We start from the raw sequence: 18,871 nt of genomic DNA on the forward strand, positions 1-18,871 counted from the left end.
AGGAAAAATACTTAAAGAAGATCTCAATTAAATACGCCTCCTCAAAACCCATTGGAGGAGAAGATCAGAGGGGAGGGAGCTCTGACTTTCTCATCCAATGGGTTTGAGAATGTTTATTTTTATTTGACCTGGTAAATTGACTGAGAACACAATCTCATTTACAGCAACGACCTGGGGAATAGTTACAGGGGAGAGGAGGGGGATGAATGAGCCAATTGTAAGCTGGGGCTGATTAGGTGACCGTGATGGTATGAGGGACAGATTGGGTATTTAACCACCGGGGTTAACACCTCTACTCTTACGATAGGTGCCATGGGATCTTTAGTGACCACAGAGAGTCAGGGCACCCGTTTTAACGTCCCATCCGAAAGACGGCACCCTACATAGGGCAGTGTCCCCAATGAGGTGAGGCGAGCGGACACAAGGAGTATGCCATTGAGTTCTTCCCAATTTCATGAAGTAACAGACTAGAATACCCACATATAACTGATTCTATACCTTGATGTGGGTCTACAATATATGAGAAATTACATAGTTCCATTTTCCCAATCTGTTATTAGTGGTGGGGCACCGGGCAGCCCACAATTGGGGCACAGGGCAGCCCACAACAACTGTAAACAAGCTGAAGCATAATCAAGATGTTGGGCTCTATTCAATCTCTAACGCTGAAGACATTTCCTCTTTTGTTCTTTATTGCTCCTCTATTATTCCTCAAGCAAGGTGGGAGGCCGATGACATCACCGATTCCCATCACACCAACTCCTTGAAGTTTTCAGTTGTGAGTAAAAAGCACTCTTTTGCTCAGCAACAACAAAATAATCTCCCTTTAGTGTGTGCACTTTACGTTATTTATACTTGAGATATCGCTTTTCAACAGTAAAAGTTCAAAATTCGCTGGAGCCGTTTGTTGTGAAGCAATTGAGGGGGAACAAATAGCCTAAACGGGTCTTGAACAAGTGACCATGTGGTTAACACATGTTCCACTTCCAGACCAATTGACACGCAGTAGGCTCACATTAAGATAATTTATATTTTCAAATAACATTTTATTTCCCGCCCATGACAAATTCTGAGTAGGTCCAGACATTTGACAAACTTTAGTGGCAAAAACTCATAAATCATACGCTATGTGAGAACACATTTATAGGCAGAGCATAGGCGCGCTCTAAACTTCCCCCACCCCCACTCACTTGAAATACGGCGCAGCAGAGCAGCAGGGAAGTGCTGTGGTCTCTCTCGATCTTTTGGGAAAATAAAAGATGGTATCAGCTCTAACTCGTCTGCTGCTCCTCACCTGCGTGATTCTACCTTTCCACGGAGCAGAGAAATTGAGAAAGGCACTTGACAGGAAGGATGTTGAATACGAAAAGGTAAAAAAACATCTAAAATAAACTATTTTGGGTTAAAGCTGCACAGCCCTCAAAGTCCCGAAAACGACAGAATCTCATCCCGATTCATTTAACCAAAGTTTAAGCCTTTAATTTTTGCAATTTTCTTTCATTATTTCATCCTTTAAAATATCAAACGTTTTTTTCAAACATATTTTATTTTTTTAGTGATTTTCAGTTCTATATCTACAGTACCATCATTTTGAATGGGCTATGGATGATTGGTGCCACGTTGACCAGTGGCCACTCGCTAATGTTCTTTCAATATTATATGGCATATTGGGCATAACTGATGCAAACAAGAAGTTGGCAAAGGTCCAGCATGCAGAAGAATAACAAAGACCCAGACAGAAGTCATGAGGGGTCTGGCTGGTTCATTGTTTGTTCACTGGGCACAGACGTCAGCTCAACTTCTAGTTTTGATTTACATTTGGTTGAGTTGTCAACTAACGTGAATTCAACAAAACATGTCACCATGTCATTGGATTTGGGTGAAAAAAAGACGAAATGTCATTATGTTGATGACTTTTTGCAAATTCAATTAGTTTTTCACGTTGATTCAACTCGTCACATTGGAATTACGTGGAAACGACGTTGTTTCAACCAGTTTTTGCCCAGTAGGTTTAGCCTACTGTAAACTAGTGGGTGTTTGCTTTGGTGTAGTCCTAGTGCATACATCTGACCAGCAGTAAAGGACTGCATGGTAATAACTGAGTAATGTGATTTGATGAACAGCATCTTGTTATTATGGACTCCCGGGTGGCGCAGTGGTCTAGGGCACCAGAGTCTCTGGGTTCGCGCCCAGGCTGGGCTGGGTTCGCGCCCAGGCTCTGTCGCAGCCGGCCGCAACCGGGAGATCCGTGGGGCGACGCACAATTGGCATAGCGTCGTCCGGGTTAGGGAGGGTTTGGCCGGTAGGGAGGGTTTGGCCGGTAGGGATATCCTTGTCTCAGTATGTAAAAATGTATGCACTCTACTGTAAGTCGCTCTGGATAAGAGTGTCTGCTCTTGGCCGGTAGGGATATCCTTGTCTCAGTATGTAAAAAAATGTAATAAAATGTATGCACTCTACTGTAAGTCGCTCTGGATAAGAGCGTCTGCTAAATGACTAAAATGTAAATGTAAATTATCTGTCTAGTGTACTGGAAACGATGCAGACAAACCAAACTGCACCAGAATCTCTGCTGAATCCGATTCAATAACCTCTTATTTGAACAACATGGTAATAATCTCATCCTTTCCAGAGCATGTCGTTTTTTTATTGCCACTGTAACGTTACTGTGTATTCTGTATGTCTGTAGCAGCATGCTCTCACCCTGGTTTGAAGTCTGCACACGGTTTGCTGAGACGTCACTTTTTTCTCTATGTTGGGTCTTCTTTTTGTCCAGCTCGTTTGAAAAGTTTGGATCTGTGTAAAACCTAATTGAGTCCAAACTTAATGTATGGTGTGTTGGGGATTTCTCAATGTTAGTCCACAGTTACAATAACAGTCACTTTCTCTATTATCACAGCAGAAGTATGTTTGTGTGTGTAAAGTATAAACACTTTATATTATACAGTGGGCTACTGCAGTTTGTTCAGCACGTTTCGGATTAGTTAATAGGAAAGTCAGCTGTGTAGCTGAGCGGAACAGAGGTGCCTTTCATGGCTTTTGAATTCTCTCCAGAAACAAATCAAACCCTAATAAACGTCTGAGACGTTCCCTCAACGGTGGTCTTATAATGATATTGGATCCAGTCCTGTTTGGCTCAGTTGATAGAGAATGGCGCTTGCAATGCCAGGATTGTGGGTTGGAGTCCCGGGACCACCCACAAGTAATGTATGGATAAAAGTGTCTGCTAAATGGCATATATTAATAAAGGATAATAACCACATTCAAATATATTTATAGTCACAGAGGCATTTACATATTGTCACTTATAGGCTACTGTATTGTGCATCCCAAATCCCATACATGTGCTCAAGTGCTTTTATAGGAGAATACTTGGTTTATCTTAAAGTCACAATCTGTCATTTCAACAGCATGACCCTGGTACTTTGTTTGGTAAGCTGCGGGACCCAGACACATCACTCCCCCAGTCAGAGCAGACCCCCTAGGTGGCTCCACCATAGTCACTTAATGGCAAAAACAGACCCGTGTCCGGTTTTCCAATAGCGATGGAATGTAGGCTTGCGAGTGTTTTAACGATGCATCTTTCCTACAAAAGCCGAAGATATATCAGGCGTTTTCCTAAACACCATGCAGAGAGAATTGTCGCTGTGTATCGTTGGAGCATGTGTTGATACTGTTAGGATCGAAAGAAAGCGAGTGCTGCTCTTGGATCAGCTTTCTCCATCAAAATCTTTCTTTAACATTATACTTATTTCACAATACTGACGACGGATCAGCTCCTAGACCTAGAGAGATATTTGTATTTATTTTTTATTTTACATTTATTTAACTGGGCAAGTCAGTTAAGAACACATTCTTATTTACAATGACGGCCTAGGAACAGTGGGTTAACTTCCTTGTTCAGTGGCAGAACGATATTATCACAGATGGCTGGAAATATTGAGTGGTATTATTCTAATGATAGAATTGCACTAAATCACTGATTTGGCAGATCATTGTGCACATGTTAGGCTACACATCATAAAATATGTTGAGACAAATTAAAGACAGCAAAATATAACTACATTTATTGAACATGAAATGTATTTCAATATGATTGAAATAGGCCTATAGCTTACTGTTTATATTTTAATTCGGCCATCTCTCATTTGAAACATATTTTTATAGGTCGCTAGTTTGTATCAATTGCAAGGACATTGGCAGCTTTGAATTTCTAGTCAACTTTGTTCTGAAGTTTTCATGCTCACAGAGACAGATGTGATTCTATGTTTAGCAGAGATCTTCTGTGTATAAAGTGACGTGGGAGGGCAAGATCTCGAGTGTTTTCAAGTGCAACGTTAATAACGATGGTTTTGGGAAACAGCTCGGAGATATAACGATACTCCTACGAAGGTTCTAACAATGAACTTAGTCTTAAGATGCTTTTGGGAAACCTGGCCCAGGTCTCTTCAGGCCTGGTATATTGCTCAGTATACCATTTGTGTCTTGACAGCTGGAATTTAAATACGGCATGTAATTCCATAGCCTACCCCATTTTATATTTGATTTTTGCATTCCTGAAATGCTCATTGTCTAAAAGTAATATGAACAATATCAGCTCAAGTTAGAACAAGTTCTTGAAATAACCAGTTCACTGTAATATAAGCTGACGTCTTTGGTTTCTTTTTTGTTATAGAAGACTCAGTCTTTGCACAGCACAGCACAACCTAGCACAGCACAGCTGCATGACTAATTCCTAGACGATTCTCAACGGTTACTAATGACTCCATTGAGCACTGGCTAACTTTTTCCTATGTCCTTTTATATCCTTTAAGTGAATGTTCTTGATCTGAGAACAATGCTACATTATTTATTCTGATACAATGTGCTTAACTAAGAGTATCACAAGTTTGAATGTTAAATACTGGACTCTAGGCCTAGTACATCAGACAACAGCACAGAAAAATTATTCCTGATTTCCCCCCCATTTACATCTACTCAGTTGCAGATTCACCAAGTATATCTAAGTATGAGAGTCTTGCGATAAACAGTCGTGTTAGAGAAGCATGGTTTCTCTGTGTGTGTGTGTGGTATGGTTACTTTGGCCAGCCAGCCTGTCTGTATGTCTTTGAGTCACTGTGAGTAAGAGGGAGCATCTGTTTAAACAAAACAGAACTGGACATTGAATCATGATGGTCTGTCTGTCTCAAGTCACTGACTGACCACAAACACAGGAACACAGATTTACACTCTGAATTCCTGCTTCATTCACTCTATCACTCACTTAATTTGGTCACAAATGGCTCAGACATTTGACATCTTCTTTTGCACTTTTGTGATTGGGAGTCAAGTCCCCCTGGACACAAACTGGTTGAATCAATGTTGCTTCCACATCATTTAAACAAACAAAAATCAATGTGATGAAGTTGAATCAACGTGGAAAACTGATTGGATTTGCAAAAAGTCATCAACGTAAAGGAATTTTTTCACCCAACTTTTAACCTAAATCCATGACAAGGTTCACATTTCTGTTGATTTCAGGTTGAATTCACGTTAGTTGACAACTCAATCAACTGTACATAAAAACTAGACATTGAACTGACGTCTGTGTCCACCATTATCCATTACAGGTCTAGATGTTCATTGTCATGAATGTGGGCACATACATTTGATGTAGTTCATATGATGCTTAGATGACAACCTGGTATTTCTTAACTCTAGGTGGTATGTTATTAGTGTGGTTATTAGAACAGTCTGTCTCTCCTTCTTGTTCCCCATTATAACAGTGTCTCTCTCTCTCTCTCCCTCCACCTCTTCCTCTCTCCCTCCCTCTCTCATTCTCCAGTACAACAGCTGCCCCCAGGGTCCGGCTGGTACCCCTGGCAGGGAGGGTAACCCTGGCACCAATGGCATCCCTGGGACCCCTGGCATCCCGGGGCGCGATGGCATCAAGGGGGAGAAAGGAGAGTGTGTGAGTGAGGTGTTTGAGGAGCCATGGAAACCCAACTACAAGCAGTGTGCCTGGAACTCACTCAACTATGGGATCGACCTGGGCAAGATAGCTGTAAGTAGCAGGCAATGCTCATTAGACAGGATCTGGGGCACGGAGTAATATAGTTACATCAGCATTATTACTATATTGATCATCCATAATAAGGTTGATTGTGTTTGTTTAGAGAAAAACATTTGTTAACATGTTATTTTCATTTGCTCTTAAGCCTGTGTACTAACAGTGTAATTACTAGTAACAACATTCTATTATTCACACTGAATTGAAACGAGACATGAATACAAAACATAAAACATTGAAGATGCTATCATTGGATGCTAGTGTTAGGATTTCCTCTCCACCTCTCGTGTCTCCCTGTAGGACTGTACATTCACCAAGCTGCGTTCAGACAGTGCCCTGCGTGTGCTCTTCAGCGGCTCCCTGAGGCTGAAGTGTAAGACAGCCTGCTGCCAGCGTTGGTACTTCACCTTCAACGGAGCTGAGTGTACAGGACCTCTGCCCATCGAGTTCATCATCTACCTCGACCAAGGCAGCCCTGAGCTCAACTCCACCATCAACATACACAGAACCTCATCTGGTAATCAACCTTACACTCACTATATACAGAACCTCATCTGGTTACAGATTATACCACCAACATGTATAGCTCATCCGGTAAGTGGAACGGAGCTAAACTGAGATAGTGTAGCTAGTGGTAGCTATTTGTTTGTGGTGGTATTTTGCTTATATATCTCAAATGTGAAATTTATTGTAGCCTTAAAATATTAATAATATCTCTACTATTACTGTTTAAATTCCACTGTGAAGCAAGACATTTGGCATACGCATGCCTACTCCATAGTTTTTCTTCTTTAGCTGCCAAGTTCACCAGTGTAGCAAGACCAAAACAAAGCAATTAACAGCCCTCGTCTTGGCACACATACGGCAGTGTGGGTGTTCAATGTAACTCAGGAAGTTGTCTTGAAAATAAACCTCAATTACTTTAGTTTTTCTCTCAGTGACACTTTACCTGAATTTAGAGTAACTTCTCTTGTCTTGTCCCAGTCTAAGGGTTGTGTGAGGGGATCTATGACCTGTGTATTCCTCTTGTCTTGTCCCAGTTGAAGGGTTGTGTGAGGGGATCTATGACCTGTGTATTCCTCTTGTCTTGTCTCAGTTGAAGGGTTGTGTGAGGGGATCTATGACCTGTGTATTCCTCTTGTCTTGTCCCAGTTGAAGGGTTGTGTGAGAGGATCTATGACCTGTGTATTCCTCTTGTCTTGTCCCAGTTGAGGGTTTGTGTGAGAGGATCTATGACCTGTGTATTCCTCTTGTCTTGTCTCAGTTGAAGGGTTGTGTGAGGGCATCTATGACCTGTGTATTCCTCTTGTCTTGTCCCAGTTGAAGGGTTGTGTGAGAGGATCTATGACCTGTGTATTCCTCTCGTCTTGTCCCAGTTGAAGGGTTGTGTGAGAGGATCTATGACCTGTGTATTCCTCTTGTCTTGTCCCAGTTGAAGGGTTGTGTGAGGGGATCTATGACCTGTGTATTCCTCTTGTCTTGTCCCAGTTGAAGGGTTGTGTGAGAGGATCTATGACCTGTGTATTCCTCTCGTCTTGTCCCAGTTGAAGGGTTGTGTGAGGGGATCCGGGCAGGCCTGGTGGACGTGGCTATCTGGGTGGGGACCTGTGCTGACTACCCCAGAGGAGACGCATCTACAGGGTGGAACTCCGTATCCAGGGTCTTCATAGAGGAGCTGCCCAAATGAGGCCGTCTTTATTAAGTGATGGGACCAGGCCCCATAGAGAAAGAACCCCTAACAGTCCTTCTGAAGCCTTTGACTACATATCAGTTTAGTTTCTGGATGGGTTCCTAGTCTTTGACAATGTCCTCTGGCCAATCAGACAACTTCAGTTGTGGCTAAAGCCTACTACAGTATCACTGATGTTCACTTGAATATTTTGTACTACAGCACATACATAGGTAGGGTCTAGTTTATTGGCCACCTGAAATTAGATTTATTCCTCATTAGTCCCATTCCTGTTTAATAAGGCAAGATTTTGGCTGCGCTTGTAATCTGTTGAAGTCCTTACATTTTTAAATGAATTACTGTCAATAAAGTAATATTTTGTATGAATCAAGCATTGTGTTACTCATTACACTATAACATGTTTTCCTATCAGAGAATATATATTTTTAACATTTGTGAATTCATAAAGAAATGCATTTAGATTTAGATGCATTTAAATGCATTTAGACATAGTTTTTTCAAGTGACAAGTGAACACAGCATAGCTGTTAAATTTAATCTGAAGCTAAAGAAAATCTACCAAGTATTTTCCTATCAGAGAAGAACATTCTTTGAAAATTGCTTTGTTGTTACGCTCGTCGTTTGAATGAGGAGACCAAGGTGCAGCGTGGTAGGCGACTTGAAAATAAAGGAGAGCTGCACACTCTAGGAGCTCAGATGCATAAAATGTAATTACCAACGTTTCGACAGCCAAGCTGTCTTCATCAGGGTATAATCACAAACACTGCGGGATGACTCGTTTATATAGTGTCAAAAGACACACAGGTGTCTGTAATCATGGCCAAGAGTGGCCTAATATCATTGGTTAATTCTCAAATATTAAAATGACATACAAAGAACAGCATACAAAAAACAAATGGATAGCATACGATCATAGATTCATTTTAGACTACACAAGCCCACAAACAATTACAATGGCAAAGTCACAATAATCACAAGAATGGCTTCAGATCAAAGTCTACGTTGAGACCGAAGTGAGCAAGGGTCTTTAAGTTAAAGATCCAGACAGCCTCTCGTTTTAACAATAAATTATCAAGATCACCCCCTCTCCTAGGGAGGGTGACATGTTCGATGCCAATATAACGCAGAGACGAAATCGAGTGGCATGCCTCCAAAAAGTGGGCCGCAACTGGGTAAGTCAAGTTTTTGCACCTAATGGTGCTACGATGCTCTGAGATATGTACTTTTAATTCGCGCTTTGTTTTACCCACATACTTTTTACCACAAGGACTGGGATCGATCAAAGGTGGCGAACATCTTACTTTTATTAAAATGAACACTGAAAAACAACAAAATACAAAACGAACGTAAAGTTCTACAGGCTACACAGCAACTATACAAAATCAAGATCCCACAAACTAAAGGTGGAAAAAAGGCTGCCTAAGTATGATCCCCAATCAGAGACAACGATAGACAGCTGCCTGATTGGGAACCATACCCGGCCAACAAAGAAATAGAAAAACTAGAATGCCCACCCAAATCACACCCTGACCTAACCAAATAGAGAAATAAAGTGGCTCTCGAAGGTCAGGACGCGACATTTGTATGACCAAGTGTTATGAGAATTTTGTTCTCAATGTTCATAAACTGAACTTCAATTAACATACTCTGTCTGTTACTAAGAATTTGTAAGGTTCTTATTAAAATGAAACAGACAGAGGCCAGTCTACCATAGTCAGCATGTTTATTTACGACAGACAAATCTATGGATATAGCAGCCTACAGCCTAATTTCGTCTGTCAAACAGGTAGACCTATCTCTTATTTCTTAAATAGGAATAAATATGCTCCAACACAAAGCCCTCTTGTTGTCAGTAAAGTCTAAAATGAAGACTGTGCCTACTGGAATTTGCCTACTTTCAGCACCATGAGCTATCCATTTCCAATTGTGCCGCGGCTTCTGCTTCAAGTTTCAGCACCACAATGTAAATGACTCAAATCTGGCTTATTGTGACGTCAATAACTCTGATAAATACATCATGGGCAAGTGTTACGAGAATTTTGTTCTCAATGTTCATAAACTGAACTTCAATTAACATACTCTGTCTGTTACTAAGAATTTGTAAGGTTCTTATTAAAATGAAACAGACAGAGGCCAGTCTACATAGTCAGCATGTTTATTTACGAGAGCTCTGCCCATCCTTACATGTACATTGGTTTATATACCTCTCATTTCGTCATAACTGTCCCTCTAAGACAATGACAATATAGTTCACAAGTCTTCTCCTTCTCATACATTGTCTGCCACCTGTTATACAATCTACTACAAGCCCAAGGTCTCTCCCCTCCCTGGGTGGGGACAGAATGTCCTGTAAGGAACACAGTAGTACAGCTTGTCTGTCGATAGCTCCTCTTATCATTTGTTTCACACTTGCACCCTGCTTACATACTAAAAAGGAACAAAAAGTCCTTGTTCTAATTCTGACTAAAACTACACAAATCAGATTTATAGATTTATGATTCTAATAAATGTCATACAATCATACAGTGACAGGGTAGAATTCTGTTAGTTATAGTTCTACGTTAAATGTATACATCATTTAGTCATTATTCATAAAAATCATAACACCAGGTGAAATCATAAAGAAATGCATGTGCTGATCCCTTTTTCTAAATGACACGTGAACACAGAACAGCTGTAAAATGTAATCTGAAACAAAAAAAAGCTAACAAATACAAAAGCAACAAAGGTTGAAACTTGAATAGAATATTTTACCTGAAAGAAATGGACTAATGCCAATTCAACACTGATATTTCAGATGAAGACTTCTGAAATTAACAATATTTCAAAGATGTTGAACAGTGCAATCAGTCTTCTGTGATCATTTCCTATGACATAATCAACATGAAGGTTTACATGCACTACAGTATGATGCCAATAAGTTAAATTAAAACAAATTGGGGGTACATTAGTACCCTGAAAATAGCAGGTATGCTCTTTAACACACACACACCACAGCCAGCAGCATTGAAAGAATGGTTGATTTTTTCTTTGATGTTTCACACCCACATCCTGTACAGTACCTCCAGTGAGGTCTGTTCTTCTGTGATGCATCCAAGAGACAGAGAGACCAGTCTTTAATTACCAGCATTGTCAACATCATGTCTCTGAGAATGCCAAGCCTCAATTGCATACGATAGACGCGAGTCCTGGTTTTTCATAGTGGTAATAAGATCTAATTCCACCACATGCTTTAGGAGTTACTTTATGGTTGTTTTGACTCGGCTGCCAGAAGTGTATCCAGGTGATATGTCCGCTCCAGTTGTCCAGTTACCTGCTGTGACAGTTCTGGAGACTTCAGTTCATGGCTTATCTTATCTAGCACCACATACACTGTCTTGAGTCCCTTCCTATTTGTGGTCCTTCCATGGCTGTCTCCTTAGTCCTCCTCACTTCTGGCCCATCAGGAAGCGAGACATGTTCTCATAGACCACAAAGGTGATACAGCATGCTGGGGTGACACGGATCAGGTTGGGCACCATGCCTTTATAGAAACCTACAGCTCCCTCATTCCTGTGGAGGGGCCAAAAGAAACACAGTAGTCACTATGGGGGAGAAAAAAACTGACTGAAATGGCAGTATTGGTATGGGCGTTAGCAAGCTTTCTTGTGGCTCTCTGTCGAGTTAAGAGTTTGAAGCTGCAGATCTTAGTTGCTTCACACTGTTATGTTACCAAATCCCATGAACATGGTTATATGCCCACTTAATAGTCAATTATACCAAGTTTTGGCTAGTTAACCTAAAACTAGCTGTTTTCCCTGTATGTACAGTAATCCAATAGTGTGGTCTTGGCCTACCTCCATGTCCTCCTGACCACATCCAGGACTCCATTGTACTTATTATGCTGGTCCTGCAGGCGAGCCCGCACCACCTGGTAAGGGTATGTGGTAGCCACAGCAAATATTTTGGATAGAGCTGCCATTGTGATGTATTCCAATGCATTCTGGTTAGACGGAGAGAGAGTGGGAGAGAGAGAGAGGTTGGAGGAATGATGCCTGAGAGTCACTTCTTTAATAAGCATTACAGTAATTCTTCCAGAAATCCTGCAACACTTAGATGTATGTGGGTTTTCTTTATAAGTACTTTAAAGGTTTATTCCGCATATAGTTGAGTCATTAAAAGTAGGTGTGGTTATAGAAGTCTTAATGTTTCCTCACTCTGCAGTCTGCACTCACCAGTTTAGCTTCTGAAGGCATTTTCTTGTATTTGTTGTAGTCTCTCTTCAGCTCCTCATAGGCCATGAACTGCAATGCCCCGTGTGATGTGCCAAATAAACCAGGAACATACCCCTGGAGGATTAAACACTGGGGTCATTATCTGTACCTGACAAATAAACTTTTAAATGAAATGTTATATACTATCTTCCAAATCCAATTGATATGATCATGGTATTTATAATATTGAAAAATACTTATAGCTGATATAAAAACACTAATATCTTGAAAGACAATTTATCCTATCGACTACCCAGGCTGTTCAATTCCGGTCCTGGAGGTCCGAAACACTTCTGTTTTTGTTTCTACCTGGTAGTTAATTGCACTCAACTGGTCTCCCAGGTCTGAATTAGTCCCTTATTAGGAGAAGATGACAACCAGAAGTGTTTTAGCCCTAGAGGACTGTCATTGATCAGCCCTGCCATGTGCATGATCTACTCCTACTAACACTGACTTTGCTGATAACTACTTTATTGAGGAAAAAATGTACTTATTACTATGACTGTGAACAGCTGTGTAAAGTAGTTAAGTAAAAATACTTTAAAGTACAACTTAAGTAGTTTTTTTAGGTATCTGTACTGGTTTGGTGCCGCCTGGTTTGCTTAATATAAGGAATTTTACTTTTGATACTTAAGTATATTTTAGCAATTACATTTACTTTGATACTTAAGTATATTTAAAACCAGATACTTAGAATTTTACTCAAGTAGTATTTTAATGGGTGACTTTCACTTTTACTTGAGTCGTTTCCTATTAATGTATCTTTACTTTTACTGAAGTATGACAATTTGGTACTTTTTCCACCAATGACTGTGAAATGTGGTTGTCTCACCTAGCTATCTTAATTAAGATGAATGCACTAAATGTATATCCCTCTGGATAAGAGTGTGCTAAATTGCTCAAATGAAAAATGGAGGTACTGCCCCATAGTGGTAGTCTATAAAACATGCATTAAATCTTATGCAACTACAGTACATACGTAAAACTTAGAAATGTGAATTATAGGTATGTCACTCATTGAAAGAAAGTCTAAGAAGTGGCAGATCTGTTCTATGTGGCTATTTCTATGATTCTGGTTCTTAAGTTTTGTTTTTGCCTCTTTTACTTTCGGTTTTGAACACCAGCTCAAACATCTGAAAAAACAATGTTTGGGTATGGAAAAGCTATTTCACAGCGGGTTAGATGGTAGAATGATTCTCTACACTACACTATACTTGCTTGTAAAATGAAATGAGGCTAACTATTCGAATTTGAGCAACCAGGAAATGGTGGAGCAATTTCTGCATAGTGCATCTTTAATAGCAGGGGCGTTTATTTTCTTCAATCACTGAACACAATCTGTGCTTATTAGAGACAGGCTTCTATTAGAGCCAGGCGGCTATTTCGTTAACGCACACAACTTTTGCACAATGAAAAGTTGAAAAGACTACCACACTGTTTATTGTGACCAGTATAAACATTATAATAACAAATCCATTGTAGATCAGACTTGCAAAGACAAGGCTGCCAAATCATACCCCAATTTCACCCATCAGCTCCATGGAGAGCTCCATTTCATCTCGTGTTTTCTTTTTGGTGGCGCCATGGCTAGCAACAATGACAGAATAAAAAAAAAAAATGTTGATTGTGGGAATATCAGAGCTTTGTCCATGGTAACCTCGTAAACAATTCATTTGTGTGTTTATTTGAAACAGGCGTTTATTTGAAACTGTTTATTTGAAACAGGCGTTTACTTGCTGAAATGTTTGCCGATGCCCGGCTATTAAAAAGGACAGCTATTTGAGACTCAGCGTTTAATTGAAGTTTTATGGTACAATGCCTAATTTTAGGCTGTGAGGGATCATAAGGAGAAAACATGTTTACATATGACACCATTCACATGTCCTGCACATTCACTGGACCTGGACTTGACTTCTAAGCAGACAAGAGTCCTAATAGCCTCTATTCAGGATACAGCCATCATACATACAGATGACAAAACCTGGGTTATACTGAGCCTCACCCTGTACAGTCCAGGTATCCCCTCATGCCGGTAGATCTTCACCAGTGCATCTATCATCCCTTTATACTGTTTCCTGGTGGGATCAGCGTTATACTGCAGCACCAGGCGAGTCTTAGTCACCCAGATAGGGTTGGTTAGGGTGAGAGTCAATACACCTGGAGACGGAGGAAACAGAAGTGAGTTTCTGAGCTAACACACACCCACCCACACACCCACCCACCCACACACAACATGAATTAAACCAAACTACAAGCTCTACGCTACACTACATGGAGCCTGTGAAGCATGGAGCTGGTGAAGACATCCCTATCTCATTATGTTGAATTAAAATCACTTGAGGTTGGTAGAACATGATACAGGGCAGTCAGTGTCTTTCTTCCCTTTACCATTGTCTGTCAGTGAGTGCAGTTGGATTAGTTTATTCCACTGAACTCTCTAACATGATTAGGGTAAATCACATGACTGTATATAGCCAGAAAAATGATAAAATGTCAGCAAATTGACCAGTAACTGTATACATATGTACTTTTTTCTTAGTCAGAGTCAAATATTTTGTTCCAACCAGTCAGTCACACGCCTGATTCAACTAATCAAAGTCTGGACTAGTGGAGCAGACTATGATATGTTTATTTAGGTGTGTAACGGTAACTGTTTGATTGGAATGAAAGCATGGACCCACCCACACTGGTCCTATGGGGATAGATCAAACAGTGTTGACCTTCGAAGTTGTGGTTATAGACATTGTATTGACCTCACGCCACCATCAGTGTGTGTGTCCCTGAGGTCTAGACAGAGGCAGTACTAACCTGCTTGGGTGGCTGACAGCAGGTGTTCTGTGGCACTCAGTTCAGAATGACGGCCTTCCTTAGTGTACGCCTTGATGGCATTGTAACTGTGGGGTAAGTTAAAACAGACAGAACAGAAAATTAATTGGACACTTCAATAGACAAATCCCGAAGCTACCATTGCTATTTAAAAGTGCTATTGTCAACAGTCATGTTAAGTTATGAGTTCATATTTGATTGGATAGATCAGAGGGTTTCAAACTGGGCTACAGGATATCCGCCATCATGTGAAAAATAATTATATTATGAATATCGCTAACTGCAACAGAATACCATTGTGTATACAAATTTTATGTCTCTGTGTCCAGTATGAAGGAAGTTAGAGGTAGTTTCACAAGCCAATGCCAACTAGAATTAGCGTAATGACTTGAAGTCTACACGAACCGTTAGCATGCTAGCTGTTCCTGTTCAACCGACTCTGGGGAAGTCTCAAACTACCACTTTAATATGGAATTACAGTCATTGGAGCTAATTACAGGTTTTTTTCTGTAAAGGAAATTCTTAGGCAGGCCGTGGTCATTTTCAGGACAGAAAAACTGTTTCAGTGTCAACTTAAAGAACCAAAACCAGATAGAAAGCATGCTATATATACACAATACAAGTCAAAATTTTGGACACACCTACTCACTTATAACAGAATCAAGACATGTGCCCTGAATGCGATATAAAAAATAAATAATAATAGATTCTCCCTGACTGTCTAGCTATTATTTGACTGTTAGTACTCAAATATGATATTATTAAAAATATATACAGTACCAGTCAAAGGTTTGGACACACCTACTAATTTTAGGGTTTTTCTTTATTTTTACTATTTTATAAATTGTAGAATAATAGTGAATACATCAAAACTATGAAATAACACATATGGAATCATGTACTGTAGTAACCAAAAAAAAGTGTTGAACAAATCAAAATATATTTTATCTTTGAGATTCTTCAAATTAGCCACCTTTGCCGTGTGCTTTGCACACTTTTGGCATTCTCTCAACCAGTGTAACCGATGTAAAATGGCTAGCTAGTTAGCGGTGGTGCGCGCTAATAGCGTTTCCAATCGGTGACGTCACTCGCTTTGAGACCTTGAAGTAGTGGTTCCCCTTGCTCTGCAAGGGCCGCGGCTTTTGTGGAGCGATGGGTAACGATGCTTCGTGGGTGACTGTTGTTGATGTGTGCAGAGGGTCCCTGGTTCGCGCCGAGGGGACGGATGTAAAGTTATACTGTTACACCAGCTTCATGAGGAATGCTTTTCCAACAGTCTTGAAGGAGTTCAAACATATGCTGAGCACTTGTTACCTGTTAACTCTGCGGTCCAACTCATCCCAAACAATCTCAATTGGGTTGAGGTCGGGTGATTGTGAAGGCCAGGTCATCTGATGCAGCACTCCATCACTCTCCTTCTCGGTCAAATAGCCCTTAAACAGCCTGGAGGTGTGTTTGGGGTCCTTGTCCTGTTGAAAAACAAATAATTGTCCCACTAAGCGCAAACCAGATGGGATGGCATATCGCTGCAGAATGCTGTGGAAGCCATGCTGGTTAATTGTGCCTTGAATTCTAAATAAATCACAGTGTCACCAGCAAAGCACCCCCACACCATAACACCTCTCCTCCATGAATCACGGTGGGAACCACATGCGGAGATCATCCGTTCACCTACTCTGCGTCTCACAAAGACACGGCGGTTGGAACCAAAAATCTAAAATTTGGACTCATCAGACCAAAGGACAGATTTCCACCGGTCTAATGTCCATTGCTTGTGTTTCTTGGCCCAAGCAAGTCTCTTCTTCTTATTGGTGTCCTTTAGTGAAATAACACATATGGAATGAAATAACATATATGTTGAAATAACACATATGGAATCATGTACTGTAGTAACCCAAAAAAAGTGTTGAACAAATCAAAATATATTTTATCTTTGTGATTCTTCAAATTAGCCACCTTTGCCGTGTGCTTTGCACACTTTTGGCATTCTCTCAACCAGTGTAACCGATGTGAAATGGCTAGCTAGTTAGCGGTGGTGCGCGCTAATAGCGTTTCAATCGGTGACGTCACTCGCTTTGAGACCTTGAAGTAGTGGTTCCACTTTAGTAGTGGTTTAGTAGTGGTTTCTTTGCAGCAATTTGACCATGAAGGTCTGATTCACACAGTCTCCTCTGAACAGTTGATGTTGAGATGTGTCTGTTACTTGAACTCTGTGAAGCACTTATTTGGGTTGCAATCTGAGGTGCAGTTAACGCTAATTAACTTATCCTCTGCAGCAGAGGTAATTCTGGGTTTCATCATAGCACTTGATGGTTTTTGCGACTGCACTTGAAAAAACTTTCAAAGTTCTTGACATTATCAGGATTCACTGACCTTCATGTCTTAAAGTAATGATGGACTGTCATTTCTCTTTGTTTATTTGAGCTGTTCTTGCCATAATATGCATAATATGGACTTGGTCTTTTACCAAATAGGGCTATCTTCTGTATACCACCCCTACCTTGTCACAACACAACTGATTGGCTCAAACACATTAAGGAAAGAAATTTCACAACTTAACTTTTAACATGGCACACTTGTTAATTGAAATGCATTCCAGGTGACTACCTCATGAAGGTGGTTGAGAGAATGACAAGAGTGTGCAAAGCTGTCATCAAGGCAAAGGGTGGCTACTTTGAAGCATCTCAAATATAAAATATATTTTGATTTGTTTAACACTTTTTTGGTTACTGCATGATTTCATGGGTGTTATTTCATAGTTTTGATGTCTTCACTATTATTCTACAATATTGTCGCCTTGAAGTAAAAAAACAACAACCTGGGATTGACTACTAAAATAAAAAATAAATGTCAGCTGATGCATGCATGCTGTCATGTCATCTAGCGTAATATTGTAAAGTTATTATCCCAGAGAAAGTAGACCAGTTTTACTTCTTCTGGTTATACCTACAAGAAAAAGTAGAGTCCCCATGATGCCCCAGCACCCCAGATGTTTGGGGTGACTCCTTGGTAGAGTCCACGAACCCCCTCCTGCTGCCACACATTTCTCAAACAATGGATAATGCCATTATATTTTGGTCTCAAGTCCAGTCCATCACTCACTGCAGAGAAAGTACAAGGCAGGGGAAAATATACACTGTCAGAGTCAACAGAACATCAACTGTCCATGCAAGTTATAGCCAGGTAGCTAGCTACTACTATGTTATTACCATGTGCTGATTGCATCATTTGCAGGTTCCCAATCTTACACCTGTCAAATGTAGAAGTTAGCTAGCTGCTGCAAATCCTTTTTAGTCCGGACAAATAAACAACTTGTAGCTAAGAGTTTTAGAACCACACATTGACATACGTTACCTGCAAACCTGATTTTGACAAGGTCAAGAGGGTGAAGCACCAGTGTTGACACGACTCCTCCACTGAGTCCTGCAACCAAATTCTCTATTTTGACATGGCTGTAGACTTGCTGGATATATTCAGTTATGGAGAAAGGTGTGCTACTTCCAGGGGATCCCGAAGAACCAGGAGCAGGAAGTCCTGTTGCAGCTGTCTCTTGATTTGAAGCAACAGGACTCATGTTTAGCTAGTTATTCTGTGAATTTAGCTAGAAGTTAACGTCAGCTACTTGATTATTCAGATGTTATTCAACAGAACGCGTACGGTATCATGCTACAGTAAAATCTAATCCCGGAATCCAAAAGGCACATACTTGAAGTAATCACATCATATTTTAAAACGTTTTAGTGACCCACGTTTTTGTCATGTGGACAAGCTACATTTCTGTCTGGCACGACCTTTCCAATGACTCGTTCGCAGCAGTTATGCCGCGTTCAAACCAACTGGAGGTTTCCGACTTCAGTAAGTTCAAGACAACTGGGAACGAGCTCCGCTTGAGAAAAATCTTTTGAACGGTTATCCAACTCAGAATTCCAAGCCGGGAACTCGGGCCCCTTGCTTGAACTCCGACTTTCCAACTTGAATATGACTGCCGCTCTTTCCGAGTTCCCAGTTGTCTTGAACGCACCAATATGTTTTAGGAAATGTGACGCAATGTGGA

At 40.6% G+C, this 18,871-nt stretch overlaps 2 protein-coding genes across 5 annotated transcripts; one reads left to right on the forward strand and one right to left on the reverse strand.

Moving 5' to 3' along the window:
• Nucleotides 1-1,156: 1,156 nt before the first annotated feature.
• On the forward strand, nt 1,157-8,105 carry LOC139564161 (collagen triple helix repeat-containing protein 1-like). Of its 3 annotated transcripts, none has more exons than XM_071383396.1 (5): nt 1,157-1,370; nt 2,527-2,610; nt 5,825-6,043; nt 6,350-6,566; nt 7,090-7,275. In XM_071383396.1, the coding sequence occupies exons 1-5, from the start codon at nt 1,260-1,262 to the stop codon at nt 7,203-7,205; spliced, it is 747 nt and encodes a 248-aa protein (XP_071239497.1). In that variant the 5' UTR covers nt 1,157-1,259; the 3' UTR covers nt 7,206-7,275. The 3 variants fall into 3 exon arrangements, with proteins under 3 accessions (XP_071239497.1, XP_071239496.1, XP_071239498.1); XM_071383395.1 differs by lacking the exon at nt 7,090-7,275 and adding an exon at nt 7,594-8,105 and having other exon boundaries at nt 1,162-1,370; XM_071383397.1 differs by lacking the exons at nt 2,527-2,610; nt 7,090-7,275 and adding an exon at nt 7,594-8,105 and having other exon boundaries at nt 1,168-1,370.
• A 1,772-nt stretch (nt 8,106-9,877) lies between these two features.
• LOC139564006 (solute carrier family 25 member 32-like) lies at nt 9,878-18,821 on the reverse strand. Of its 2 annotated transcripts, none has more exons than XM_071383126.1 (7): nt 18,172-18,821; nt 17,768-17,918; nt 14,800-14,885; nt 13,994-14,148; nt 11,953-12,066; nt 11,575-11,720; nt 9,878-11,290 (listed from the first exon to the last, which is right to left on the reverse strand). In XM_071383126.1, exons 1-7 carry the CDS (start codon nt 18,389-18,391, stop codon nt 11,167-11,169), a joined length of 996 nt encoding a protein of 331 aa, XP_071239227.1. In that variant the 5' UTR covers nt 18,392-18,821; the 3' UTR covers nt 9,878-11,166. The 2 variants fall into 2 exon arrangements, with proteins under 2 accessions (XP_071239227.1, XP_071239228.1); XM_071383127.1 differs by lacking the exon at nt 18,172-18,821 and adding an exon at nt 16,132-16,286 and having other exon boundaries at nt 17,768-17,917.
• Between the last annotated feature and the right edge of the window lie 50 nt (nt 18,822-18,871).

The sequence above is a fragment of the Salvelinus alpinus genome, chromosome 35 (assembly GCF_045679555.1).
Source record: "Salvelinus alpinus chromosome 35, SLU_Salpinus.1, whole genome shotgun sequence".
Classification (NCBI taxonomy): Eukaryota; Metazoa; Chordata; class Actinopteri; order Salmoniformes; family Salmonidae; genus Salvelinus; species Salvelinus alpinus.